General features: G+C 39.3%; 2 protein-coding genes across 4 annotated transcripts; one reads left to right on the plus strand and one right to left on the minus strand.

The window, feature by feature from the left end:
* Window positions 1-4,925: 4,925 nt before the first annotated feature.
* Window positions 4,926-14,853, minus strand: jam2b (junctional adhesion molecule 2b). Its single transcript, XM_031294499.2, has 11 exons — window positions 14,155-14,853; window positions 12,943-13,170; window positions 10,152-10,217; window positions 9,829-9,939; window positions 9,504-9,653; window positions 8,259-8,440; window positions 7,851-7,959; window positions 7,639-7,746; window positions 5,974-5,992; window positions 5,827-5,875; window positions 4,926-5,683 (listed from the first exon to the last, which is right to left on the minus strand). The coding sequence occupies exons 2-11, from the start codon at window positions 12,983-12,985 to the stop codon at window positions 5,645-5,647; spliced, it is 876 nt and encodes a 291-aa protein (XP_031150359.1). The 5' UTR covers window positions 12,986-13,170; window positions 14,155-14,853; the 3' UTR covers window positions 4,926-5,644.
* A 1,835-nt stretch (window positions 14,854-16,688) lies between these two features.
* Window positions 16,689-20,734, plus strand: si:ch211-160b11.4. 3 transcript variants are annotated; one of them, XM_031294513.1, is made up of 7 exons: window positions 16,689-16,847; window positions 17,690-18,560; window positions 18,630-19,504; window positions 19,854-19,936; window positions 20,065-20,205; window positions 20,389-20,500; window positions 20,630-20,734. In XM_031294513.1, exons 1-7 carry the CDS (start codon window positions 16,811-16,813, stop codon window positions 20,695-20,697), a joined length of 2,187 nt encoding a protein of 728 aa, XP_031150373.1. In that variant the 5' UTR covers window positions 16,689-16,810; the 3' UTR covers window positions 20,698-20,734. The 3 variants fall into 3 exon arrangements, with proteins under 3 accessions (XP_031150373.1, XP_031150380.1, XP_031150388.1); XM_031294520.1 differs by having other exon boundaries at window positions 17,690-18,281; window positions 18,768-19,504; XM_031294528.1 differs by having other exon boundaries at window positions 17,690-18,102; window positions 18,592-19,504.
* The last annotated feature ends 1,972 nt before the right edge of the window (window positions 20,735-22,706 follow it).

Below are 22,706 nucleotides of genomic sequence, written 5' to 3' on the forward strand. Positions count from 1 at the left end.
ATGCTACATTTAAACACAACCTACAGAAGGCTTACTTATGATTTTGGTGTCAATATCATTAGAAAATTGAGTCTCCTCTTGAGGCATGCTGACACAACCCTGCAGATTATTGTATGTGAATTCTTATTGCTTGTAAATGAAAACCTACATCAAGATATGTTTTATATTAACATAACATCAAGTAACTGTATTAAGAAAAGGTTGGAGCTTTCAGCTTAACACACCACTGTTTTGGTTCTCTGGCTGCACATAAATGGTATGATTGAGTGTGATGCTCTTACAATCCGCAATACAATAACTGTAAACTGGCTTGAAGACAAATCAAGTGAAAGCTACCTATCATGCCTATCATGAAATGTCAAAAGGTAAACAGGTGTGTGTTGAAAGCAGAGAATCAATCAATTCAAAGACCCTCTCACAATTTGGTGGAGACCAAAAGAGAGCTGAAAAGAATATGGATTCTATATCTGCTTTGCAACATAAAGGTCACATAGGATGTAAATCATGTAGAACAGCAGTCTGATAATTAGACTGAAATGCTGTGCAAATCTGAGCTGTGAAAGCAGGCAGAATCCTGCAACATAATGCTTTGCAGACTTGACTGGTAAATGTATATCATACCTCAGGCTGTCTGACACCTAGTGGTTAAAAGGTTTTTCTTGCAGCTTTAAACAAATGATAAGTAAGGTTTGTGAATTTGATTCAGTGCTGCGTTTTTTCTTTGTCTCTTAAAATAAAGAAAATTATTGGTATTTTTACCAAGAACATAGAAATGTATGCATTGTTCATGAATTGCAAAAAAAGTTGTTCAATGTATAAATGCATAATTATTTGAAAAGCAATGCGTATATGACAAAACGCAAATGATACTTTTACATGGTGTATGTATCTCCCAACCTTTCCCTGGCATCAATGGTACATGTAGAGCTGCAACAAATGTTTTGGATAATTGGTTAATCATTTTAGCAAAAATGTCCAAAAATCACTGGTTTCAGCCTCTAAAATGTTAATGTTTGCCTGTTTCATTCATCCTCTATCATAGAAAATTGAATTTCTTTGGGGTTTGGACTGTTGGTCTGACATAACAAGACATTTGAATATATCAGCTTAAATTCTGGGAAATTATGATAGCCGTTTTTCACTGTTTTTCAACATTTTATAGATAAAATGATTCATCGATTCATTGAGAAAATAATCTGCACTTTATTCGATAATGACAATAATGGTTAGTTGCAGCCCAAGTCAATGGTGTCCTCAATTTCTCTCAGAGACTTTGAGAGTCCAATTGTAAGTTTACACATCTTTTTAATTGGGTCTCTGATAAAAATCAGATCTGTTGATTGGATTTATTAACCAATTTGTTATCATGCTGTGTTTTTTTAATTGTCTACTATTAATAAACCTACTTGGCATTCAGGGCACAGATATTGTGTAATGCTTTCAAATTACAGTCTCTCTCTCAAGTGTGTGTGTGTGTGTGTGTGTGTGTGTGTGTGTGTGTGTGTGTGTGTGTGTGTGTGTGTGTGTGTGTGTGTGTGTGTGTGTGTTCCCTCCACCAACTCTGCTGTAATTACACATAACAGTCTTGTAAGTGAATGATGCTAAATAACAGCACAATTCAGGCTGCAGACACAAGACAGACAGCAGAAATAGCAAACTTCCTCTGCTCCCCGTCTCGGCTTAACGCACAAACACGCCTGAACACACACACACACACACACACACACACACACACATACACACACACACACACTCACAGCAGAGCATTGTAGGAGAACCTTAGAATAAAGATTTAATGAAACTGTAGGGGATGTCGTCTGGTGGGGTTTAAATGTTTAAATGTTGCTATTTCTTGCTGCTACAGTGGGAAGATTTAGTTTCCTGTGGTAATCCCTGTGTCAGTGTTCTTCTTCCTGCTCTCTTTGCCACAACAATTTTCCTGAGGCATTATACATCAATGTCTGTATGATGTAGGCTTGGCATAACCCAAGAGTTGCTAATGTGGAGGGCTACGAAAGCTGTAAATGTGCCACAAACGGAGACCAGAAACATAGAAAAAAAACTAACAAATAAAAATTGTCGCAAACATTCTTTTCTTTAGCAAAAAAAGGATTGTAAAATATGAAAAAGGCAACTTAATCCCTGAGGGTGTTGTGCCATGTGCTGTGAGCATTGTGCCACCTGTTCAGATGAGTAGTGCTCCTGGAGGTTTTTTAGGGGAGCTCAAAACACAGAGAGCATGTGGGTAAGGCTCCGGTGAAGCCAATTTGGTACCAGGCATCAGAGGAAGTAACGTCTTGAAAAAAACCTGGCTTGAGGATTAATTTAACATCTAAGAAAACAGTGGTACTGACATAGATTTAATTTGACAGCCACCACCCACTCACACTCAACTGCTCTCTCTCTCTCTCTCTCACTTACTTATTTTCACACACTCTCTCCTCTGTCGCTATCTGACAGATACACACACATTTATGAAAAGTGATGTAACAGCCCCCTTGAGCTGTAATCCAGGGCGAGCATCCATAAAAAAAGTCCTGTTAAGAAGTACAGGAAACCACAAAAAAATACTGTAGCTGGCTGTCTAGCTGTGTGTGCGTTGTGTGTGTGTGTGTGTGTGTGTGTGTGTGTGTGTGTGTGTGTGTGTGTGTGTGTGTGTGTGTGTGTGTGTGTGTGTGTGTGTGTAGCTGGGGTTATTATTTGGGTACTTCAAGTCACACATCTAGCTCTGTGTGTCTGTATGCTAATATAATGTGTATGTGCAAAGTACAACCAGGAACTCCATTGGCTAATTAGCATGTGGGACGTTTGGTACGGGTCAAAGGGAACTCCCTGTGTCCAGAATTGCTCACTATAAACTATAAGAAGTACTCAGACCATTTTTTTACTTAAGTAAAAGTAATAATACCCCAGTCTAGACATACTCTATTACAAGTAAAAGCATTGCATTCAAAATCTTTCTTAAGTAAAAGTGTATTAGCATCAAAATATACTTAAAGGGACTGTACTCGAAATACTAAAAAACAGTGGGCTGCCTCCACCAGCTCTCACAGACTGTTCACTTATACGTAAAATAAGTTTTTTCACGGCCAGATTCACGCGTAAACAGACCGCCTATCAAATCAAAGAATAGAGAAACTCGGATTACAATAATTGTTAATTATGATAACAGGTTCACGAGAATACAGACAAAATTGATCTGTTCAGGTATTATCTATTCTAAAATGGAAAAGTAGCAATGCTTTTTACAATCTGGGGAGGAGGGCTGTCCCCTTGAACCTCCCCAAGGCAACACAGGTGTGTTTTACATTTTGTAGTGTTGTCCAAATGTATAGTGAAATTATTATACCTTATACAATGGACAAAACATACTATGTAACTGTTTTTTTTTTCATTTAGCCAACTACACATTAAATTGTCCTTTACACTAATTTGTTTTTGGATTCAGACATCCTGGGCTTATGAATACCTCCCAAAAAACATTCTACAAATTAAAAATGGATTGTCACTATGCTGAAAAACAATGCACTTCCCATTGAGGGTGCAGTTTTCACACAGACTGTGAAAGAACATTTGCATATTTTAGAGCTCGGCTGATGTCTTTTCGTTGCAGCCATAGTGGTTGATCAGAAAAGGTTTGAGCTACCGCCATATTAGCAGATCAATATGAGGCACTTAATGTTCTCATTACAGGGGGTTATGGCCATGTACAAGAATAGATCTCTGTTACTGGTTCCAGACACTGTCTGCATTGTAGCAGTTACACATCATGCACAAGCCAAATGTAACAATGTCCAAAATCTGTAGTCATTAACATGAACATGAACATGCATGCACTGACTATGCATCCTCTTTAAAACCGCATGGAAGTGAAGCTGCAGGAGATCAGTGTTTTTCAATTTATGGGCAGCACAATAAAGAGAACAGCGAGTACAAAAGGAGGAGAACAATAGTGCTACTGTTCATAGTCAAATAATGGTTAATGGCTGGAATGGTGTAGCTAGGCCTGTAGCCTGAGCTGGTATGAGCAGATAGAGTCAGTGCTGTGGTGCCATCTAGTGGTCAAACAAGAAATGTTGATCACAGTTAAACTGTTGTCTGCCAAGGAAGCAGACTGTGTGTACATCCAAAAATCTGTTTCACAGAAAGAAAACCATTTTAAACTCTGGTATTCAAAGTTTCATGTTTATTGCTTTTAATGGCAAACCGGTCTTCCTTAGACAAAAGTCAAAGGGAATTAGATAGATTTGAGTTGATTTGCATCAGTGATGTCCTCATTATCTAATAAAGGCTCTTTTTCCAACATAGTTTTCTGTGACTGCCGCTAACAAAAGAAAACAGCCATCCTCTGAGCAAATGCTGGCAAAAGCAGGATGTTACTATTCTATTAATAATATCCAGTAATAATGCACCGATGTATAACTTTGTACAGTATAGCTACTGTATATATCTTTATAATAAACACATAGTAACCATTGTTTGGCACTTTTTCTAACATGGAGGGAAAAGAGTGAGAAAATTGTGAATCAATTCTGTTAACTACACAAAAATTAAGAACGTATTAAATAATGAAAATAAGCAATAAAGAGTATGAGTCTACAGTAATGCTAGCGGCACTTGTTATTTTCTATTCTCTTGGCTCTTTAATGACTGATTTAATTGGATTTAAATGTTCCTTTGTGTGTTTCTTTAGCATTTTGTTTCAAAGCTTTTGGTATTTTGTGTAAAGCACTTTGAATTGCTTTGTTGCTGAAATGTGCTATATAAATAAACTTGCCTCGCCTACCTAAGCATGTTAGCATGCTAACATTTGCTAATTAGCACTAAACAGCATAAGCATTTCAGACGTTTGTACTTGTATAACAGGTTTGACAATGAACATCTTGAATCCACCAACAAGCCAATAAACTCACAACACAGTGTGCTATTTTTTTCCTTTCCTCTTTATTTACTGAACAAGCAATAGACTCATCAAAATAGTATAAAAGATTTCAAAAGTGTCCTAAGCACCATTCAGTGTGTGCAGACACCCGTTCATTTGCCGCTCAATTCACAATATTTAAATTTACAGCCAAAGATTAAACAATTATGAGAACACAAACATATTTAAAAAATATAACAAGAAAAAAACTCATAAAACATATCTGCATCTAAATATAAATGAAAGGCAATAAGAAGGATACAATCTATACAGTACTTGTTAGTGTGGATGAATAAGAGTTACTTGTCTATAGGTGGCGAGAGAGAGCTAAAACTTAAACTGAAGGGTCTGACCTTGGCCCCTAAAGAATGAGGAGTTTAAAAAAAAAGATTTAAAAATTTCTTGACACAAATAATAAAACATATGTTATAGCATTTGAGTTAAACACTGAATTTACAGTACTGTAAGTTTGTAGTAGATAATAAGGAAGGAGCCCTTTTCCAAACTTAAACACATAAATGCCAGTGTTTAGGAAGCAACAGGGTTTTTGCAAAATCTTGTTTAACTCTGTTTTGGCTTAATATTTCAGGATCTGCATGTCTCAGAAAGCAGCGAGCAGCCGTCCAAAAGCAAGGCGACGGTCAGGTATCTTTCCAGTGTGTTGAACAATAAGTGTACACTTTAGATTCTGGATGGTTTGAAGTCAAAGTGAGTGTTTCACCCTCAGATCATGAAGGAGTGAGTTGGTTTGTAGTGCTTGATCTGTCGAGAGCAGAGAGGCATACAATGAATCATTTCCTTTAATTAGCTAGGGACCAGTGTTATCAGCAACTTATCAACAATTTATCGGCAACCCAGCAAGCAAAACAAGATATGACACGATAACAATCCCTCTGATCACTCACATTGCGGATGGGAGGAGGTGGTGGAGGAGGAGGGTTGAAGGACTTGGTGCTGAAAGACAAGGAGGCCGTTTAGTCTGAGCTCATTACCAGCCAATAACACACAGCTACAGGTGAAACAAGAGTTAGACTGACAACTGAAACCCTCACCTTTTTGTTTTCTTGTCCTCTGTTCAAAGAAACAACAAAGAAGAAAAGTTAACATTTGTCATGATCACTAATTGCCAAAGAAGCTGCCAGACATTGTCTTTTGGCAATGGTGGATAGTAAATATTTACTCAAGTATGCATTAAGACTCGTGTTTCTGTCCACCTGACAAATGTTAGTCCAATATTCACTCTCTTTCAGCTCTCCTGAGGCAAATGTCTGGCTCTTTAGCAGCTAAAAGCTCCACTTTGTTAACCAGCTAATTGTGTCTGTCTGCTGTTTGGTGCTGAGCAGGTAGTGTACAGTAGATTTATTAGAGCTTTGTCACTAAAAACAAGAATGATAAGAGCAGTTAGACTGAACCAAAACAGTATCGTTAGCAAACTAGGTGCAACCTCTAGCTCACCTAGCAGAGTGTAAAGTCCTTTGCAGCGGCTGGTGTTTGAATCCGACCTGCATGCGGCCCTTTCCTGCATGCACTGTTCGAATTACAGAGGGTAGGCCTTTTTGGTTGGGTCGCTGAGCTGGCCTGGCCCTGGGCAAGCCAGCCTTCTTTGAGAATTCTTTATCCATCTTTCGCCCTCTCTTAGTAGATTTTTTTTTTTTTTTCAAATGTAGGCTACCTAAGTAATAATTATAATTTAATATACATTCCCGTAGTGAGTTTGTGATTATTTGGCTAAAGATTTATATTTCTTACTATCTACCTTGCTGACAGAACACTAAGCTTTATGCAAATTATTGTGTAATTACGTCATAAATATGCAAATGAGCGTATGACGCTATCTATAAAAATAGAAATAGCTGTACCCATAGATATAGAACAATATATATATATAATGTTCTATATCTATGGCTGTACCCCCCGAAGCTCACGGTATAATTCGAACACTGGCTGCTTGTCATCCCCTCACCCCCTTCATGTCTATCCATTGTCACTATCTAATAAAAAGGGAAAAAGTCCCAAAAAATAATCTTAAAAAAAAAGTTATCAAACCAAAACAATGAGAAACTGCACTGACGGGTGATCATTATCTGTGTGTTTACATAAATAAATATTTTAAATGTAAGACTTTTATTTGCTAAGGAGCATATTACATTTTGTTCTTTATACTTTTAGTTAAAGCTTTAGTGCATAACTTTTTTATATTAATGAATGTCCGTTACATTCAAGTCATTGCCAAAGGAGTTGCTACAAAGCGAATTATGACTATCAGCTCCACAAAACTCTCTCTGTATTTCTCAGTATGGCTATGTTCAGAAACTGTGTCGTCCGGCGACTTTCACATGCAAAAAAATCAAGTGAAGATAATTAGGCTACCTCTTCTGAAGAGTCCATCATGTTTTTTTAATCCTCCGTGTCCTCCTTGGCTACTAGCAACTGCATGGAGGAGGGGTGGGGGTGGTGCGTGACCACGGAATGTTTGTATCATGTGGATGCGCCGAAAGTTTTGTCATTACTTAGAATTCCTCATGGGGGAGAGAGAAACTACGCACTATAGCCTTAAGTAAAGGATGCGAATACTTCCACTGTCGGTAAGTTAGGCCGACAGACCAACACTTTTTCAAGCCAATTCTCTGTGACTTTCACATAGTTTGAATGCAAATGCCTCAAATGTAAAAGCAACACACACACAACCACACACAGAGAAACATCACACTACTCACTCTTGCAGCAGCCTCGGCGTTGGCAGACACACACACAGATGCAGCAGAAAAGGATGAGCGACAGAAAACCTGCAGCACCTGCTATCAAGATTGTCATATTCAAAGGATCTAGAAGAAGGGGAAAGAGAGGATTTCCTCAGTTTTTGTTGTTGTTTGTTGGAGTGGATCAAAACAGTTAAACTTCAAAGAGGAGCTGTACCAAACTTACTTACATTCAATAACTTTCAGTTTTTGGGCCACACAGCTTTTAGGCGCCCCCACACTGTTGGAGGACTCACAGCGGTACATCCCTGAGTCTGTTTTGGACACACTCGTAAACTTCTGCTCCAGACAAAGACAAGTTGAGAGTTGAATTGCAGACAGTTGTGTGTCTACATGTGTGTACAAGTGTGTTTATATACTCATGGGTGCATTTAAGAAGACCAGTGTGTAGGATTCAGGGGGGTTTATTGGCAGAAATGGAATAAGAATCGTGTTTCCGTTAGCTTAGAATGAGCCCTTCATATCATAAGGGCTCATTCCACGGAGGCGCTAAAGAGGGCCTGCAGCCTCACCACTAGATGCCACTAAATCCTACACACTGGTCCTTTAAGTGTTTGTATAATTTAGTGTGTACTTACCAGTGCGCCTTTGTTTGGGTCGACACTGTATGGAGTATCTGCTGTGGCCGTCAAAGCCTTGTTGTCTTTGTACCAACGGTAGGTGGCAGGAGGAACACTGAGTTTGTCCTTACAGTGAAGCTCCAGGCCTGAGCCCACAAATACAGAGCTCGGTACCTCACAGGACGGGACGTGAGGAGGCACTAAGGAGGCAGAGACAAAAACAGCTTGAGTTACAGCAAAGAGATACCCAAAAACATTTGATTTGTAATTTAGGGAAGACCCTAAAACACTTACATTACTTTTGTAGGTGCATTTTGATGTTTGATGATGGATGTAGAGGGGTCTAATGATTACTTTGCTGCATCAAAGCACCGATTTCAGCAATAATCAAACCAACATGTAACTGGATTGAAACTCCTCCCTCTACTAGGACTGAGAAGCTGAAACTGTCACTGCCATTTTTGTTTTCACTACTGTCGTTACTGGAAACAGTTTGAAGTTTACACTGGTAATATCAGAATATGTAATGAAATAAACAAGAAAAATTACAGGCCTGACATTTATAAACCATTGACCATTCATAGTCACTACGCAATACCAGGAGTCCAAGCACATTGAACTCAACGAGCACTTGAAAACATACAGCATGCATGAATTGCCACATTGTTAGCAAGCACTTGGCCACCTAGGGATTCGAACCTGAGGTCAGAGGTGACTTACTGATTGCACCAATAGAGAGACATGGTTTTTAACACTCACAAGTTGAGGCAATGACATCATATGTGCAAAATTCGGGTATTCTGAAGAAAATCACTCATCATTCTGCTGGTTTCAGGTGAATTGTCAAATACTTTGGTAATGTTTGATGAAACATTTGGCGAAATATAAAATGTTGTGCATACATACACAATTTTTTGAAATGGCAACAAGGTGGCATGCATAATTGTTGTCAGTTGTCTAGCAACGATGATCTCACAAGTTAAACCCCTTTATGGTTAAACCACTTGAACACAGGGCGTACTCACATGTAGCAGTACGTAACTTACTGTGGCAAGGACACAACATTAAAGCAGCACATTTGATTTAAGACAGTGAAATGAAAGACACATTTTCCAAGTTCAAATCCAGTGTTGATTATTCAGTCATTGCTATATGATAAAAAAATTCTGTTCTGAGTATTTTCGTATCATAACAAATACAGATAGATTCACCATCATATATGCATATTCACAAAAACACAAGCCTACAGGTTTCCCATCATACCGAGCACATTGAGGGTTACAGTAGCTTCTCCGAGGTTGACATGGTCCTCGCCAGCAGTCACCTCACAGCGGTATTCCCCTGAGTCTTTCTGAGTAACCGAGTGTATTGTCAGCGTCGCTCCCTCCATCTTTGCCCGTCCTGCATAAGACCCTATAGTGGAAGGTGATAGAGGATGGACAAAGTTTAACTAAGTGCTTAGCTAAAAAAAGAACAAATTAAAAAGGTAATTATGAAAGGATGATGGAAAGAAATGGAGCAAAATATCAGCCATCAGTTCAGCAAAGTCAAAGGAATTCATTCAGTAGCCTAAAGGTCTGTCACTCACCAGTAAATTTGTGATTAAAGTACACAAATGTCACCCCCTTTCCTTTTTTCTTCCACTCGATTCGAGGATTTTGATCTTTCTCTGTCCTGAACTCACAGGCGAGCACAGCATCTGGAAGGACAGAAAACAGAGCAGCAAAATGTCATACAGTAGATGTACTTTTGTTTGAATTGGCAGGTAATTCTTCCCGTTATTTGTTGCTTTTGGTCACAACAAGGGTGTACTCATGAAAAGTGATCAGCATTAAGTAATACTGGATGTGTTGATAAGGTTTGAAGGACAGTTACAGATAGAGATAAATAAATGATTCTGCACAGTCTAACCTGTGTGCTCGTGGACCTCCACTTTGGGTTTACTGCTGCTTACTGTCACTGACAAACAGAGAGGACCTGCAGGGGTGAGAGGATCAATCAGTTGTATATTGTTAGACATTTAAGTACAACCATCTTTCTTCTGCTCACATTTTTGAATAAAACAAGAATTACATCTTGCTGTATGTAACATGCTATAAATTATATAGTTTCAGAATGTGGGCATGTTGGAGCTTTTGGACTCCAGTGCAATCAGAGAAACACAAACAGACATGTAAACAGGATAAAAGGCCCATGACAATGAGTCACAGCATACCAGTCATGGATTCACACCATATAGAAAAAATGCACAACATTAATTTCCAACAACAGAATATTTGCATATCTGCATGAATACTGGCCTCACTCTCACTTTCTGTCTCTCTCTCACGCGCACGCACGCGCACACGCACACACACACACACACACACACACACACACACACACACACACACCCCTACATCTTGGTGGTGCCAGGAGCGGTGGTGTCTAGGAATGCAGGTGATGGATGACTCTCTGACAAGCTGCTTTATCTCAACCTGATAACCTCTTTTAGTGAACTGTCCCTTCAGCACACACACGAGCAGAGTCTACATTCTCCCACAAAAATGCATAGAAGTACACAAACATGCTGTAGTGTACTAATGACAAAAACATTTAAAAACAAAAATCACATTCAAAGTGATAACCAGAATCTTGAGTATCAAGGTTTGTTCTTTCTTTATACAGAGAAGAGCAGCTGTAGTCAGTTTAATTCCATGCCTATTATGATGGATTTCAATGGCAACAAGTTTTCAAGGCAGTTAAAACAAAAACATCAAAGCTTGACCAAGATATGGTTAAATATTACCAAAAGGATGGGTATTGTGACGAAGCAGCCTTTCTTGATACCACACGGATAGACAGCAGAGAAGGGGGCTATGCAGCAGATTTGTGAAGTTTCTTTTGATGTTATACAGGTTTTTATGTTATGAAAACTTAAATCTGCCATAAATCCATTGTAACTCATTTTCATTCAAGCCGTTGCTCCCTGTGAAGGACAAAGCCACAACAAGACGACAGGGAGCAAATAGCAGTAAAAGACAATCAGAATAACTTCGGAGCTTTTATATGTATATGGGAAAATACTGATGCATACATCTTGTTTGGTATTATGAAAAGAACATTTGGAGCAATGAGTGTGTGTTGCACACATGCATGGAAAGCATGCTTTTCTTGCATGGACAAAGCAGCTCTTTGTGACAGTAACCTTACCCTTTTCAGCTGGCACCACACACGCACGCTCACACACACACACACACACACACACACACACACGGGTCTACAATAATTGAACTTTTAACCCCGACCCTCAGCCTAACCAAAACCTGATTTTAACAGTAGACTTGAATATTTGAAGAAAACACATCTGAACACAAATACAATAAGATACATTGCAAAGACTAAATGTCTAGTTCATGTTAGACATATGATGTCCATACTGTCATTGTTTTAAATGGAATGAATCTGAAATGCTGCTTTTTTATTATTATTATTGCATATGATACTGAAATGCAATGTTTTAGTATTTTAAAAGCATTAGAAAGCACTTAAAATCTATTTTGAATTCAGTATTACTAATCATGCCATGCCATTAGCATTGACTGGACACCAATAAAGTTTCTTCACCAGCTTTGTCCTAACTGAGGATAAGGATTTCAACTGTGTAATCTTTGAGGAAAATCTTGAGTAAATACAAGAACGATCAAAACAAATGTCAAAGTTGCAATCAACATAAAGCATGTTGTTTGGAGAGCAGCCTCTGCCCCTTAGAAATCCCACAGCAACTTCAAATGCATTTTTTTCAGATAGCAAGTGGTCGTTTTCATCTCAGTCCAATCAACAACAGGGTCAGTCAGAGGCTATCTTCAAACTGAAACGATGGGATCTCAGACTCCTCCGCGTAGCCACGAGATGGGTTTCATCAGCCTGTGGATCTCGGGTTCAAACGGCATCAGAGCGGGTTTGATGTAAACACGAAGCCCAAAAACAACCACTCCCTGCACAATCTGATGCAGTCCCTGAACACATCACACCTCCTCCCCTTAATATGCACAAACTCAGTCACACAAACTGATCAAAAAAACATAAACCAAAATGAAACCAATCGGTTGAAATTATTAGTTGTCACAATACAAATCTCAGCTTATCTGTTGCACAAGGCCAAACATCGTTCAAAGAAACAATTTATCTAAATTAAATAGTAAATTATTTAAAAAAAAAAAACATTACCCTGCATTTCTGAGGGACTGTACAAAATTGATTAGAGAGAAAGGGATGGTCAGAAAAGGGCAGGGTTAATCCTTTTTTGTTCTTGTTGAAAAAACTATTGGGAATCTTTTTTTAATCTTTTAATTCTCCTTTGCAGATCATTTGTAACAAAAAAACAAATTATGAAAATGCTTGCATATTAAGGTTAATTTTATAGTACACCATCTTACATTATTCATGCTTTGCTTCTTTTTAATGGTGAACCGAGTTGTATTAGATTTGGGGTGAGGGTATTGCAGGGTCCAAAGAAAATGTTAACACTGGAGGGCCTTGCCTTTAAAAAACACACATGCCAGTTCACATTATGTGCCTATACTCTGTTAAACAGCATGCACTCCTTTGTCTGAAAACTTCTAGCAACAGATCTATTAAAGTCTATTAAAGCCTCATTTTTCTGTAGTAACTTTAGCAAATTGCTTAATAAAGTTTCTAAAACCATTTAAAAAAAACTCACTCTGCAGTAAAGTAATGAGAAGAGGCAGCACCAACATCCTCATGGTGTTCAGTAGAAGTAGTCAGGGTGAGTTCAGATCCGTCCTGTGGTCTGTGGGTGTCTGCTGAGTCTGGATGAGATTTGTTTAACTCCAAACTCTCTGCAGCTTCTTCAAGTTTCATCTGCAGCACGTGGGGGAGCACGCACCCGGGGGAGAGCTGCTGCTGCTGTCCTGTTGTTCAGAGACCACTGCCTTCTCAGAGCAAACAGGGGAAATATGAGCTTGTTTTATTTTGACACGGGTCTGCTCTTTGATCTGCCTTGTTACAATCTTATACAGTATTATTAGGACAATGTTCAAAACCCTTTCATATTTTTTTTGGTTTATTTCACATTAGGCCAAGATCCAAGCTTAAAAATGTCCAGGATGACAAAGTCCAAGACTAATTTGCATTGTGATCCTTGTTGCAAGCGAAGCAAAGCAGGAGTTGGGTGTAAAGACATTTTTGTAATCATTTTATCAAATGACAATTTTGAAACATAAAAAGTGATGAATTTACAGATTGTATAAAGTTTCATAGCGAGTTTCAGCTCATCATTTACCATTCCAGCCCATAACTGTACTGTTCTGGTTCACTCTCACCACTTTCATAGAGTCATTTTCAGCAATAAAAAAGCTCTAAAAACTCATTGTAGACTACCTGACCAGCACTAAACAACATGCACACAGTAAGAATCTAACTGGTGAACAAAGTGGAGCATAGCTAAAGTTCCAGACATTTCCTTAGAGACCAAAAACAGAGCTAAAAGAAAGTGGATATTGGACTTATACTCATCAGGTGGCCAAGAACACAACTCCAAATTAATGATAATGTTGCTCTGTTACTGCTGGGTGTGTAAATAAACAACTGTTTGCTAACAAGTTCACCATACCAACTCAAAAAGGTGATGATATGTCAATGTTGTGTTCACAACTTGTTTCTGCTGTCCCCCAAGTGACCAAAAAAGGTTTATGAACATCCAAGTACAATTTTGAGGTACGTGTATTATCCTCGTACTTCACTACTGCTAACTCACAATACACGTTACATTGTTCTACACTTATCTGACAGCTAGTTACTAGTTACATTGCAGCCTTGATGACACATCTGCAGAGAAATCTTAACTACTTCTACCTTGACATCATTTCTTAAAAACATTGTGGTCCATCTGAATTTAAAAGACAAAAATTACCATGGTTAGAGTTGTGGGTGTAATAGGAGGTGCAGAGATGGGACAGCTGCTGGCTGAGCTACTGTGTCCTTGGCTATTAGGTTTCTCACCACCACCAGCCACACAACAGCTCATTGTCGCTCATTCTGGTTAATGTGCACACATGCTTGCATTTGTGGCCATATGCACACACACAGACACACACAAGGGCCATACTTGCAGACACGTGTGCATAAGCATAAGAGAGAAATACAAAGTCACAAAATCTCTGCTGCAGCACCTGTTCACTATCAACAATCCCAGCTGCTCTGCAAGACACACTGATGTCACATTACACACAGTACCACACACATTCATAACACACCTCAGCACCCACTGCTCACTTTACATAAAAATGTTTAACATAAAATATCTTATATGAACCAAACATAATTTAAATGCACTGCAATCTTTGGTGACAAACAGTGTGAGGAACAGCTGCCCTCCTTACACTCCTGCACAAAATTCAACTAAACACTGTGGCTGTTTGTGCCAACAATGACTACACCTGGATTAAATCAAGGTTCCTTTGTTGGTTGTATTGCACCAATATGTTAACCTTAGTTTAAAGCTTAACAGGATCTAAACACAAAACCACCAGAAAAAGACACAAAACGACTACAAACTACACTTTTTGTGACATCCATGACCCACGTGAGCCCACACGTTACTACGTAACGTAGTAGCGTCCCCAGTTCTAATTTTGCTGGGGACCTTTGTTGCACGTCATCTTCTCTTTCTTGCATTCCCATTCTGCCCTACAAAACAAAAAGGCAGTAACTGCATTTTTGGTCAAAAATGAGTTATTATCATTTTCATGACATTCAAGGCATCCTTTGTTATGTGACAAAACATCTTATCTCAAATGTGTGTCGTTTTGGAGAAAAATGGTAGTCGTTTGTACAGTAACTGCAAAAAGCCCTAGTGAAACAAAGCATGAGTACAGTAACTGCAAAATAGGGGTAAAATATCAAATTAAATATGAGGATTGATATGTACAAAGAATAAGCTAATATAAAGTAACAAAAACAGCCACATGTCCAATAATCTACCTACAACTACTTAGCTGGATGACAGGATAACTTTAAAGTAATTTTTCTCAGTTCTGCACTCTGCATAGTTACTGCCTTTTTGCTTTGTAGGGCAGCATTGTATTAGATCTTTTTCTCAGCAGCAGAGAGACACAGGTGTAACTGATCACATAACGATGGATGTGTGCCATTTAAGGGCTCCAGTAAGCTATGTCTTTGAGCCAGCATGCACAATACAAACCAAATGGTATGCTGCCTTCATTAATATTATTAATTATACCTGTGCTTATCCTGCTGTCACATGTCCAAATGTCTGCTGTGAAAAAGGGTCTATATTAAATAAAGGCAAAAATGCCCACAAAAGATACCAAAAGAAATTCTAAAGATCAAGCAGCAGCCACATAGCACCTAACCACCCAATTCCCTTCCAGCCAATCACAGCTCAGAACAACACAGATTTTCTGAGGGACTCAGAAAGCAACTTGCCAGATATAAATGAGGGTGGGCTGCAAGATCATAGGATAACCAAAACTGGATGTCTAGAGGAGGAAATATTAATTCTGATTCAGTGAACTCTAGTTTCTGTTGAGACAGGCTGATATGAGGAAATACGTTGAAACACACTAAACCCATTAATATTTATGGTTTGACTGTCACAGTGAACACGAGTTTAAAGTGCATTTCCTCCAGCCAACAGTCTTCCCAAATCCATATTTTATTTACAGCAGCATTTTGTGGCGTTCAAGAGAGACAGTAAATACAAGTTCAGCAGTCATGCCAGAGATTAAATGTATTATTAACAGTATCACTGAAACATGGTTAATTATCCTCTATATTAACAGGTCAGAGTCCAGAATTACAATAAGTGGAAGGTCACATGAATTAAATGTCAATTATTTCAGTATTAAACTTTATTTTCTTTTACTTCTCTTGGAGGTAATGCCTAACTTTGTGGCTAGTTTGTTAGCTAAAATGTTATTGTGTATTCTTTTCTATAATATCCTTTGTTATTTTTATAGGTGCAAGTTTTTTTTCTTTGGTCTCAAAACCAACCTTCTTATTTATCCAATATCAATTTAAGAATCAATGAACATCATCTATGCTTAGTATTTTGGACATGTCTACTATCTAAAACAGATGAATATGCAGTGAAACTACTGATTCACTTCAATATCTCTATACTGAGAGTCTGCAATAGTTTATTGTTCTGATATGTCTTGATGGAAAGTTTTGTATCAGCTTTGATTGTTTACTCTCCCAGTTGTTTACTTCATTTGAAGGGCCTTGAAAATGTGAACTTTCTACCTTCTTAATTATGATGGACTGCATGCCAAGAGGAAACAAAACAGAAAAAAGATGTGCTCTCGGCAAGATAAGGTAACGGGAAGGCTACGTTTTATGACTTACTGAAAGAAAAAATAAATAAAAGGGGTAGGACTTATGATGCAAATAAGATTAGATGTACCAAGCAATAACCAATTACGGATAAACAGCAGTCGCAAAGAGAAGAGCACATAAACAGGTGGTAATAACTCACAGGTACAAGGCGTATTTGACAGTACATCACAGTCTACACACTAAATACAGATTTAGTCAAATAGATTAAGATGAAGACGCTGGCATTGCTCTCACTGAGCATAGCAGGTAAGAGATTTCATTAATATTGTTCTACTAGCGTGTTCTCCGAAAGTTTTTTACTTCTCTTTTCATAGTGTCTTTTACGCTCTGAATTTTACTGTTAAAGTTTAGATTCTGTTTTCCTTTTCAACTTTTTGCATTTAGTCGGGAAAAACTTCAATCACTTATTTGCTGTAATGACTAAAGTTAAAACATATCTGCCTGTGATTTGGTTGATAACCTTTGTCCTTAGAGAGAGTGTAGTTAGTTATCTCTTATTATTGTTGTTTTATCTTATCATATCATGAAGTCATTCTCTTATGTTAATTATTCAGGATTTACAATGGAAATTGCACGGCACATTAACTCATTCTTACCAACTGCTTTTGCAAGAAATGAAACTATAAATAAAAGTAAATCATTTGTACGTCTAAATGTGAATTAAATTGTCTTATCTCTTATTCATGATGTACTCCACATAAACTGCATATCAACATGATTTTAGTTGTTCCCTGAAATTATGGGTATATTGGCATGGATGGATTACTGAATGGGGCTAACTGGCACAGGTCCAGAGGCTAGAAGGTTCAGGGGTCAGAGCTCTGTTTGAAGTGACTGTTGACATTTCTTGTTGGAAAGTCAGTCAAATTACTAAGAAAAGATGCAAAACCACAACAGTTTTTTTTTTTAAACTACAAAACAACAAAGAAACACGACTACAAACGCAGTCATTTTGTATCTCTTTCAGTCTGGGGGGGGGGGGGCTTTTACATGTCTGTGCTCAAAGGCCCATTGTCTCATAATTCATCAGTGGTAAGGTACTCTGCCTTATTTCACCAGCAATTGTATCTTTTACTATCTCGTTGCAGTGGCTCTGGGAATGCCACCATTTGCTCCAGGCGTGGCACAAAACACTGTGTTGACTAAAGAAGACCAGAGCCCTCTGCTGGGGGACTTTGTTCCTGTGCAGGGTCATGTGGTGGTGGAAAATCCTGCACCACAAGTCAGGCTGGGCTCCGAGGAGCAACAGGAAAAATTGGCTCTGGTGCCACTGGACATGGAGCAGAGTATGGTGGAACTAGAGATCAAAGTGAAGCCACAAGTTGGAGAGGGGCAAGAGGGTGAAGTAAAGACAGAGGCTAAGCAGGAGCCAGAAGTCAAACCAGAGCCAGAAGTTAAGGAGGAGCAGGAGCTAAAAGCAGACCCAGAGGTTAAAGCAGAGCCAGAAGTTAAGGTGGATCTAGAGGCTGATGTGGCACCAGAAGAAAATCTGAATCCAGAGGTTATGGCTGAACTAAAGGTTGATGAGAAGCCAAAAGTTGAGATGGAGCCAGAGCTCAAAGATGACCCAGCCTTTAAGGTGGAATCGGAGGTTAAGGTGGAGCCAGATGTTCAAGAGGAGTTTCAGGTGCAAATGAACCTCGAGGCAGAGACTAAAACAGGCCGGGAGATCGAAGAGAGGCACATTGACATGGAGGGAAAATATAAAATGGTGGGCGAACCAATCACGGAGTTGGAGCCACTGGATGACGACGACAACATGTCTGTAGACGAACTGAGCAACACAGAGCTGTCCGAAGTGGAAAAGTCTTTTAGGGCAGCATTTCAGAATCAAGATCTTGTCAATCAACCTCTTTTAGAGCAGGAGAAGGGACTTATTAGGGAGAGGAGCTATGTTTTAGATGAAGAACCAATCATGGAGCTGGAAACCCTACAAGATGAGGTGGAGCAGGATGTAAAAACAAAGCCAGAAGTAAATCTGAATCCAGAGGTTATGGCTGAACTAAAGGTTGATGAGAAGCCAAAAGTTGAGATGGAGCCAGAGCTCAAAGATGACCCAGATTTTAAGGTGGAATCGGAGGTTAAGGTGGAGCCAGATGTTCAAGAGGAGTTTCCGGTGCAAATGAACCACAAGGCAGAAACTGAAACAGATGAGATCGAAGAGAGGCACATTGACATGGAGGGAAAATATGAAATGGTGGGCAAACCAATCATGGAGTTGGAGCCACTGGATGACGACGACATGGAGTTGTCAGAAGTGGAAAAGAATTTAAGGGCGGAATTTCAGAATCAAAATCCTGTCAATCACCCTCTGCCAGAAGAGAGAGGGTTGCTTATGAGTGAGATAGATTCAGATGGAGAACCGATCATGGAGCTAGTGCCACTGGATGACGACAACATGTCTGGAAAAGAACTGAGCAACACAGAGCTGTCAGAAGTTGAAAACACTTTGAGGGCGACATTTCAGAATCAAGAGGATGGAGAACCAATAATGGAGCTGGAGTCTGAAGAGGGTGAGGCCCTTTTACATCAACAGGTCATGCCAGATGCTGCTATCATGGAAGAAGGGCCAGCATTGGACATTATGGGGCAGCCGATATTAGCTTTAGAGGAGTATTTCCCAAATGAAGAGGCTAGGGTGGGCATGGAGCCTGGCAAAGAGCAAGACTCTCGCATGGTGGAGGGGTCACACTATTTGATGATGGAGGAACCAGACAGTGAGTCTGTCAGGGAGGAGGAGCTGTCTTCAATGGCGCTCTTTGAGGATCCAGCAATGGAAGACGGTCCTATGCTTGATAGAGGAGTTCAGATTGGTGTGGCGCCTGTAAGAGGAAGGGCTTTGATGAGGCAGAGAGTTGAAAACCCTGAAGAAAGAAGATTATCACCAAAACAAAACAAGCAAGGTAAAGTGTAAAATACTATGCACACACACACACACACACACACACACACACACACACACACACACACACACACACACACACACACACACGAGTAAGGAAAAGAATGAATGTTTACAGTGAACAAAAACTGCAATGCATGTGAGTTTTTTTAATTTGTTTAGGTTTTTTTTGTATTTTATTAGTGTTAAGAATATCACATACACCTATTTAAATTTTTCAGATTCTATGACAAACAATATACTTATTCTCTTACTTATTCAAGTATGTGAGTTTTGTTTTAAGGTAGCTTTGGAAAAAAAAAAAAAGTGAACCTGTTTGAAAATGCTGTAATTCCACCTTTTGGCCACAGGGGAGAGCCGTTGTTCTGGTGTGATGCTTGAGGGGAAGTGTTACCAGTTCTTCAAAGGGCCAAAGGGGGCTGCAGATGCTGAGGTACTTACATGCTCTCCACCATCTCAAAGATGCACCATGAAATCTTTATAAAGTTAGACTTCTTTAACAACACACAGACAGTAATGTGCGTGACCCCAGTCTCATTGTTCCTCTCTGTTTCATTGCAGCTCTTTTGCCAGGATCATTTCCCTGGTGGCCATCTGGCTTCCATCACGAGCCATTATATTCACAAAGAGGTGATGAACATGATGCTGCGGCAAAACGGGGCACATACACGCACCTGGATTGGAGGACTACGATATTTGCAGGTGTGTATGGTCAGTCAAGGAGTAAAATTAAAAGGTCATAATTATGTTAATAATAATTTAGCTTTCACTAATCACATCATGAGAGTGGTTTATTTAATTGCTGTGTTGTATCTGGCCTCTGGAAAATGAATTAAACAACTGCTCCATCTGATTTCACGTCATTAATCTCCTGTTATCTGTCAGACCGGTCGCTTTATCTGGTTGGATGGATCCCACTGGGGCTATGCTGATTGGCTGTCAGGGGAGCCCAATAATACAGCAGATGTGGAGGAATGTGTGGAGGTGCTAGCACATGGTAGGAGTCAGATTGTTTTTTAAAGCTGAACTGAAGGGACACAGATAGTTTTTATTTTATTTTGCACCAAATATGAATATAGACCAATTTGGCACTTGGTTTCTGATCTGCTGTTTGTTTGTCTTTCAGGAAATGGAAAGTTCAATGACTTCACATGCTGGGAACCTCAGGCTTTCATCTGTTCCTACTCTTATTAGTGAATGTAAAGTGAGCTCTTTTCTATCTGCATATTTGTGTGATTTGATGCAGAGTTTCTTACTTTTTCTTTAAGTTTAAAATCACATCTTGGAAAGCAAATAGCCTGACTTAAAGGACCATAACATAATTGATGGAATACTACTGGAAAATCAGGACTTCTAAGCATGTTGTACATAATATTCCAATATGGCTTTATTTGTTCTTGATAACAAGCTAATATCCTGTAAATAAAAAAAACTTGATATTTTATTCTTGATGAGTGTTTACCAGGAAAAAATGACACAACCATCAGTCCACTGGATGCATCTAAACCTCCAGCCCATCCAGGACCCATATATAGTCGGACCACCTCACCCAACGCGCGTCCAGGAATTCTGACTTATTTTGTCAGATCAGAGAGCAGTCACTTTGTCAAGGAGAGCAATCTGTTGTGGTGCCAAAATGTTGTTATGGTGATAAAAGCTGTTCACACAGAGATTTCCGATTTCATGTTTACTGTTTGCAATATTGCTGTCTGGATATGTATGCTTATGCTCTTCTGTCAATGCGGCATTTAAACTCATTGAATTCCAACCGCCCCTTCCACTTTTAAATTACAGGAGCTTAGCACCCATTAACTGATGTATTTACACACTCACGCTGCACATGCAGCTACTGTAAAGCCTGCCGGGACTCACATGGTGCTGTATGTGACTGTGACTCATTTTCCACTGGCTTACACAACCTTTTCCTGACCTTTGGGCGTGGAGGTGAGGATTACCACATCCAAGGGGATGATTGGCATCGCTTAATGCTTCCATTTTAATTGTCAACTGCATCCTATACACACATCCACAACCACATGAACTCATTCACTCATATAAATAGTTAAATGATATAATCATAGGTAAGCTGTTGTTTGAGAAACACAATATTTGACGCGTGAGCATCGCAGATTCTCCATTGTTCCCCTAACTGGAAAAGAGACTTTTGCTGGATTTAAGAGATCACAGTTGAATGTGCATCTCCAGTCTATATCTGGCTTTGTTGTAGGCCTACATTGTGTGGGTATGTTATCATATTTTTAGACATTATCAGATCTGGTTAGTCATCATCAGGTGGGTATGTACTATACATTGAAACATATGAATAAGAAATTAATAAAACGGGAGCCATTCTAGCAAAACAAGAACATCTGTACAATATATCATTCATCAACAAAGATTGATAAATGAGCAATGGATCCCTGGTGTTGAGATCCTGATACTCTGGAAATCCCCTAATACTGTACCGTGACTGTGTATTGTAGTGTTGCTGTTTAGATGAGAGGGACTCAGTGTTGGTGCTTGCCATCTGTCAGTTCAAGTCATTTTCTAGCTCTACAACCAGTTGTCTGCTGACTTGTTTGTGTGCGACTGTGTGTTCACGCGCCGAGGCTATGAATCCTCCTGACTGAGCCCTACAGCCCGGCTTACAAACACTGGCACGGTGAATACCACTGTATCCATTCTCAGGAATAAACTGCTGGGGACTTATGTTGGATCTCTCACCCTCATTCCTGTCATCTCTCCACCATCGATATAAAGGCATAAAATGCACATACATTTTCTGAAAATGTAAACATCTGAAAATATATTGATGTTTATGTTGTGGGGAAGATGTTGCAGTCATCAGGTTTCAAAGAAAACATTTATGACCCTGGATCATAAATGTTTTCTTTGAGGGCCTTGCTTTTTTTACAAAGCGAATTATAAGGGTGTCCTCACCACCCCATTATTTTTCATACAGTCCTTAAAGGAGAATTCCGGCCAATTTTTACGTTAATCTTGATCGCTATAGCTACGCGAGTATTTTCGATAGAAAAAACCCCGACCCGAATCAGTGCAGGCAACATGGAGAAGCTGCAGCTACATGTACAAGCGTCCCCTGAGCTAAAACGGCAGTTGTCGGGGCAAGTTTTAGAGTGCCTTTGTGCCTCTCAACAGACACAAAATGCAATTAATATGTCTGTGCCACATGAACAGGGCCC

This window comes from Sander lucioperca, chromosome 8 (genome assembly GCF_008315115.2).
Source record: "Sander lucioperca isolate FBNREF2018 chromosome 8, SLUC_FBN_1.2, whole genome shotgun sequence".
Classification (NCBI taxonomy): Eukaryota; Metazoa; Chordata; class Actinopteri; order Perciformes; family Percidae; genus Sander; species Sander lucioperca.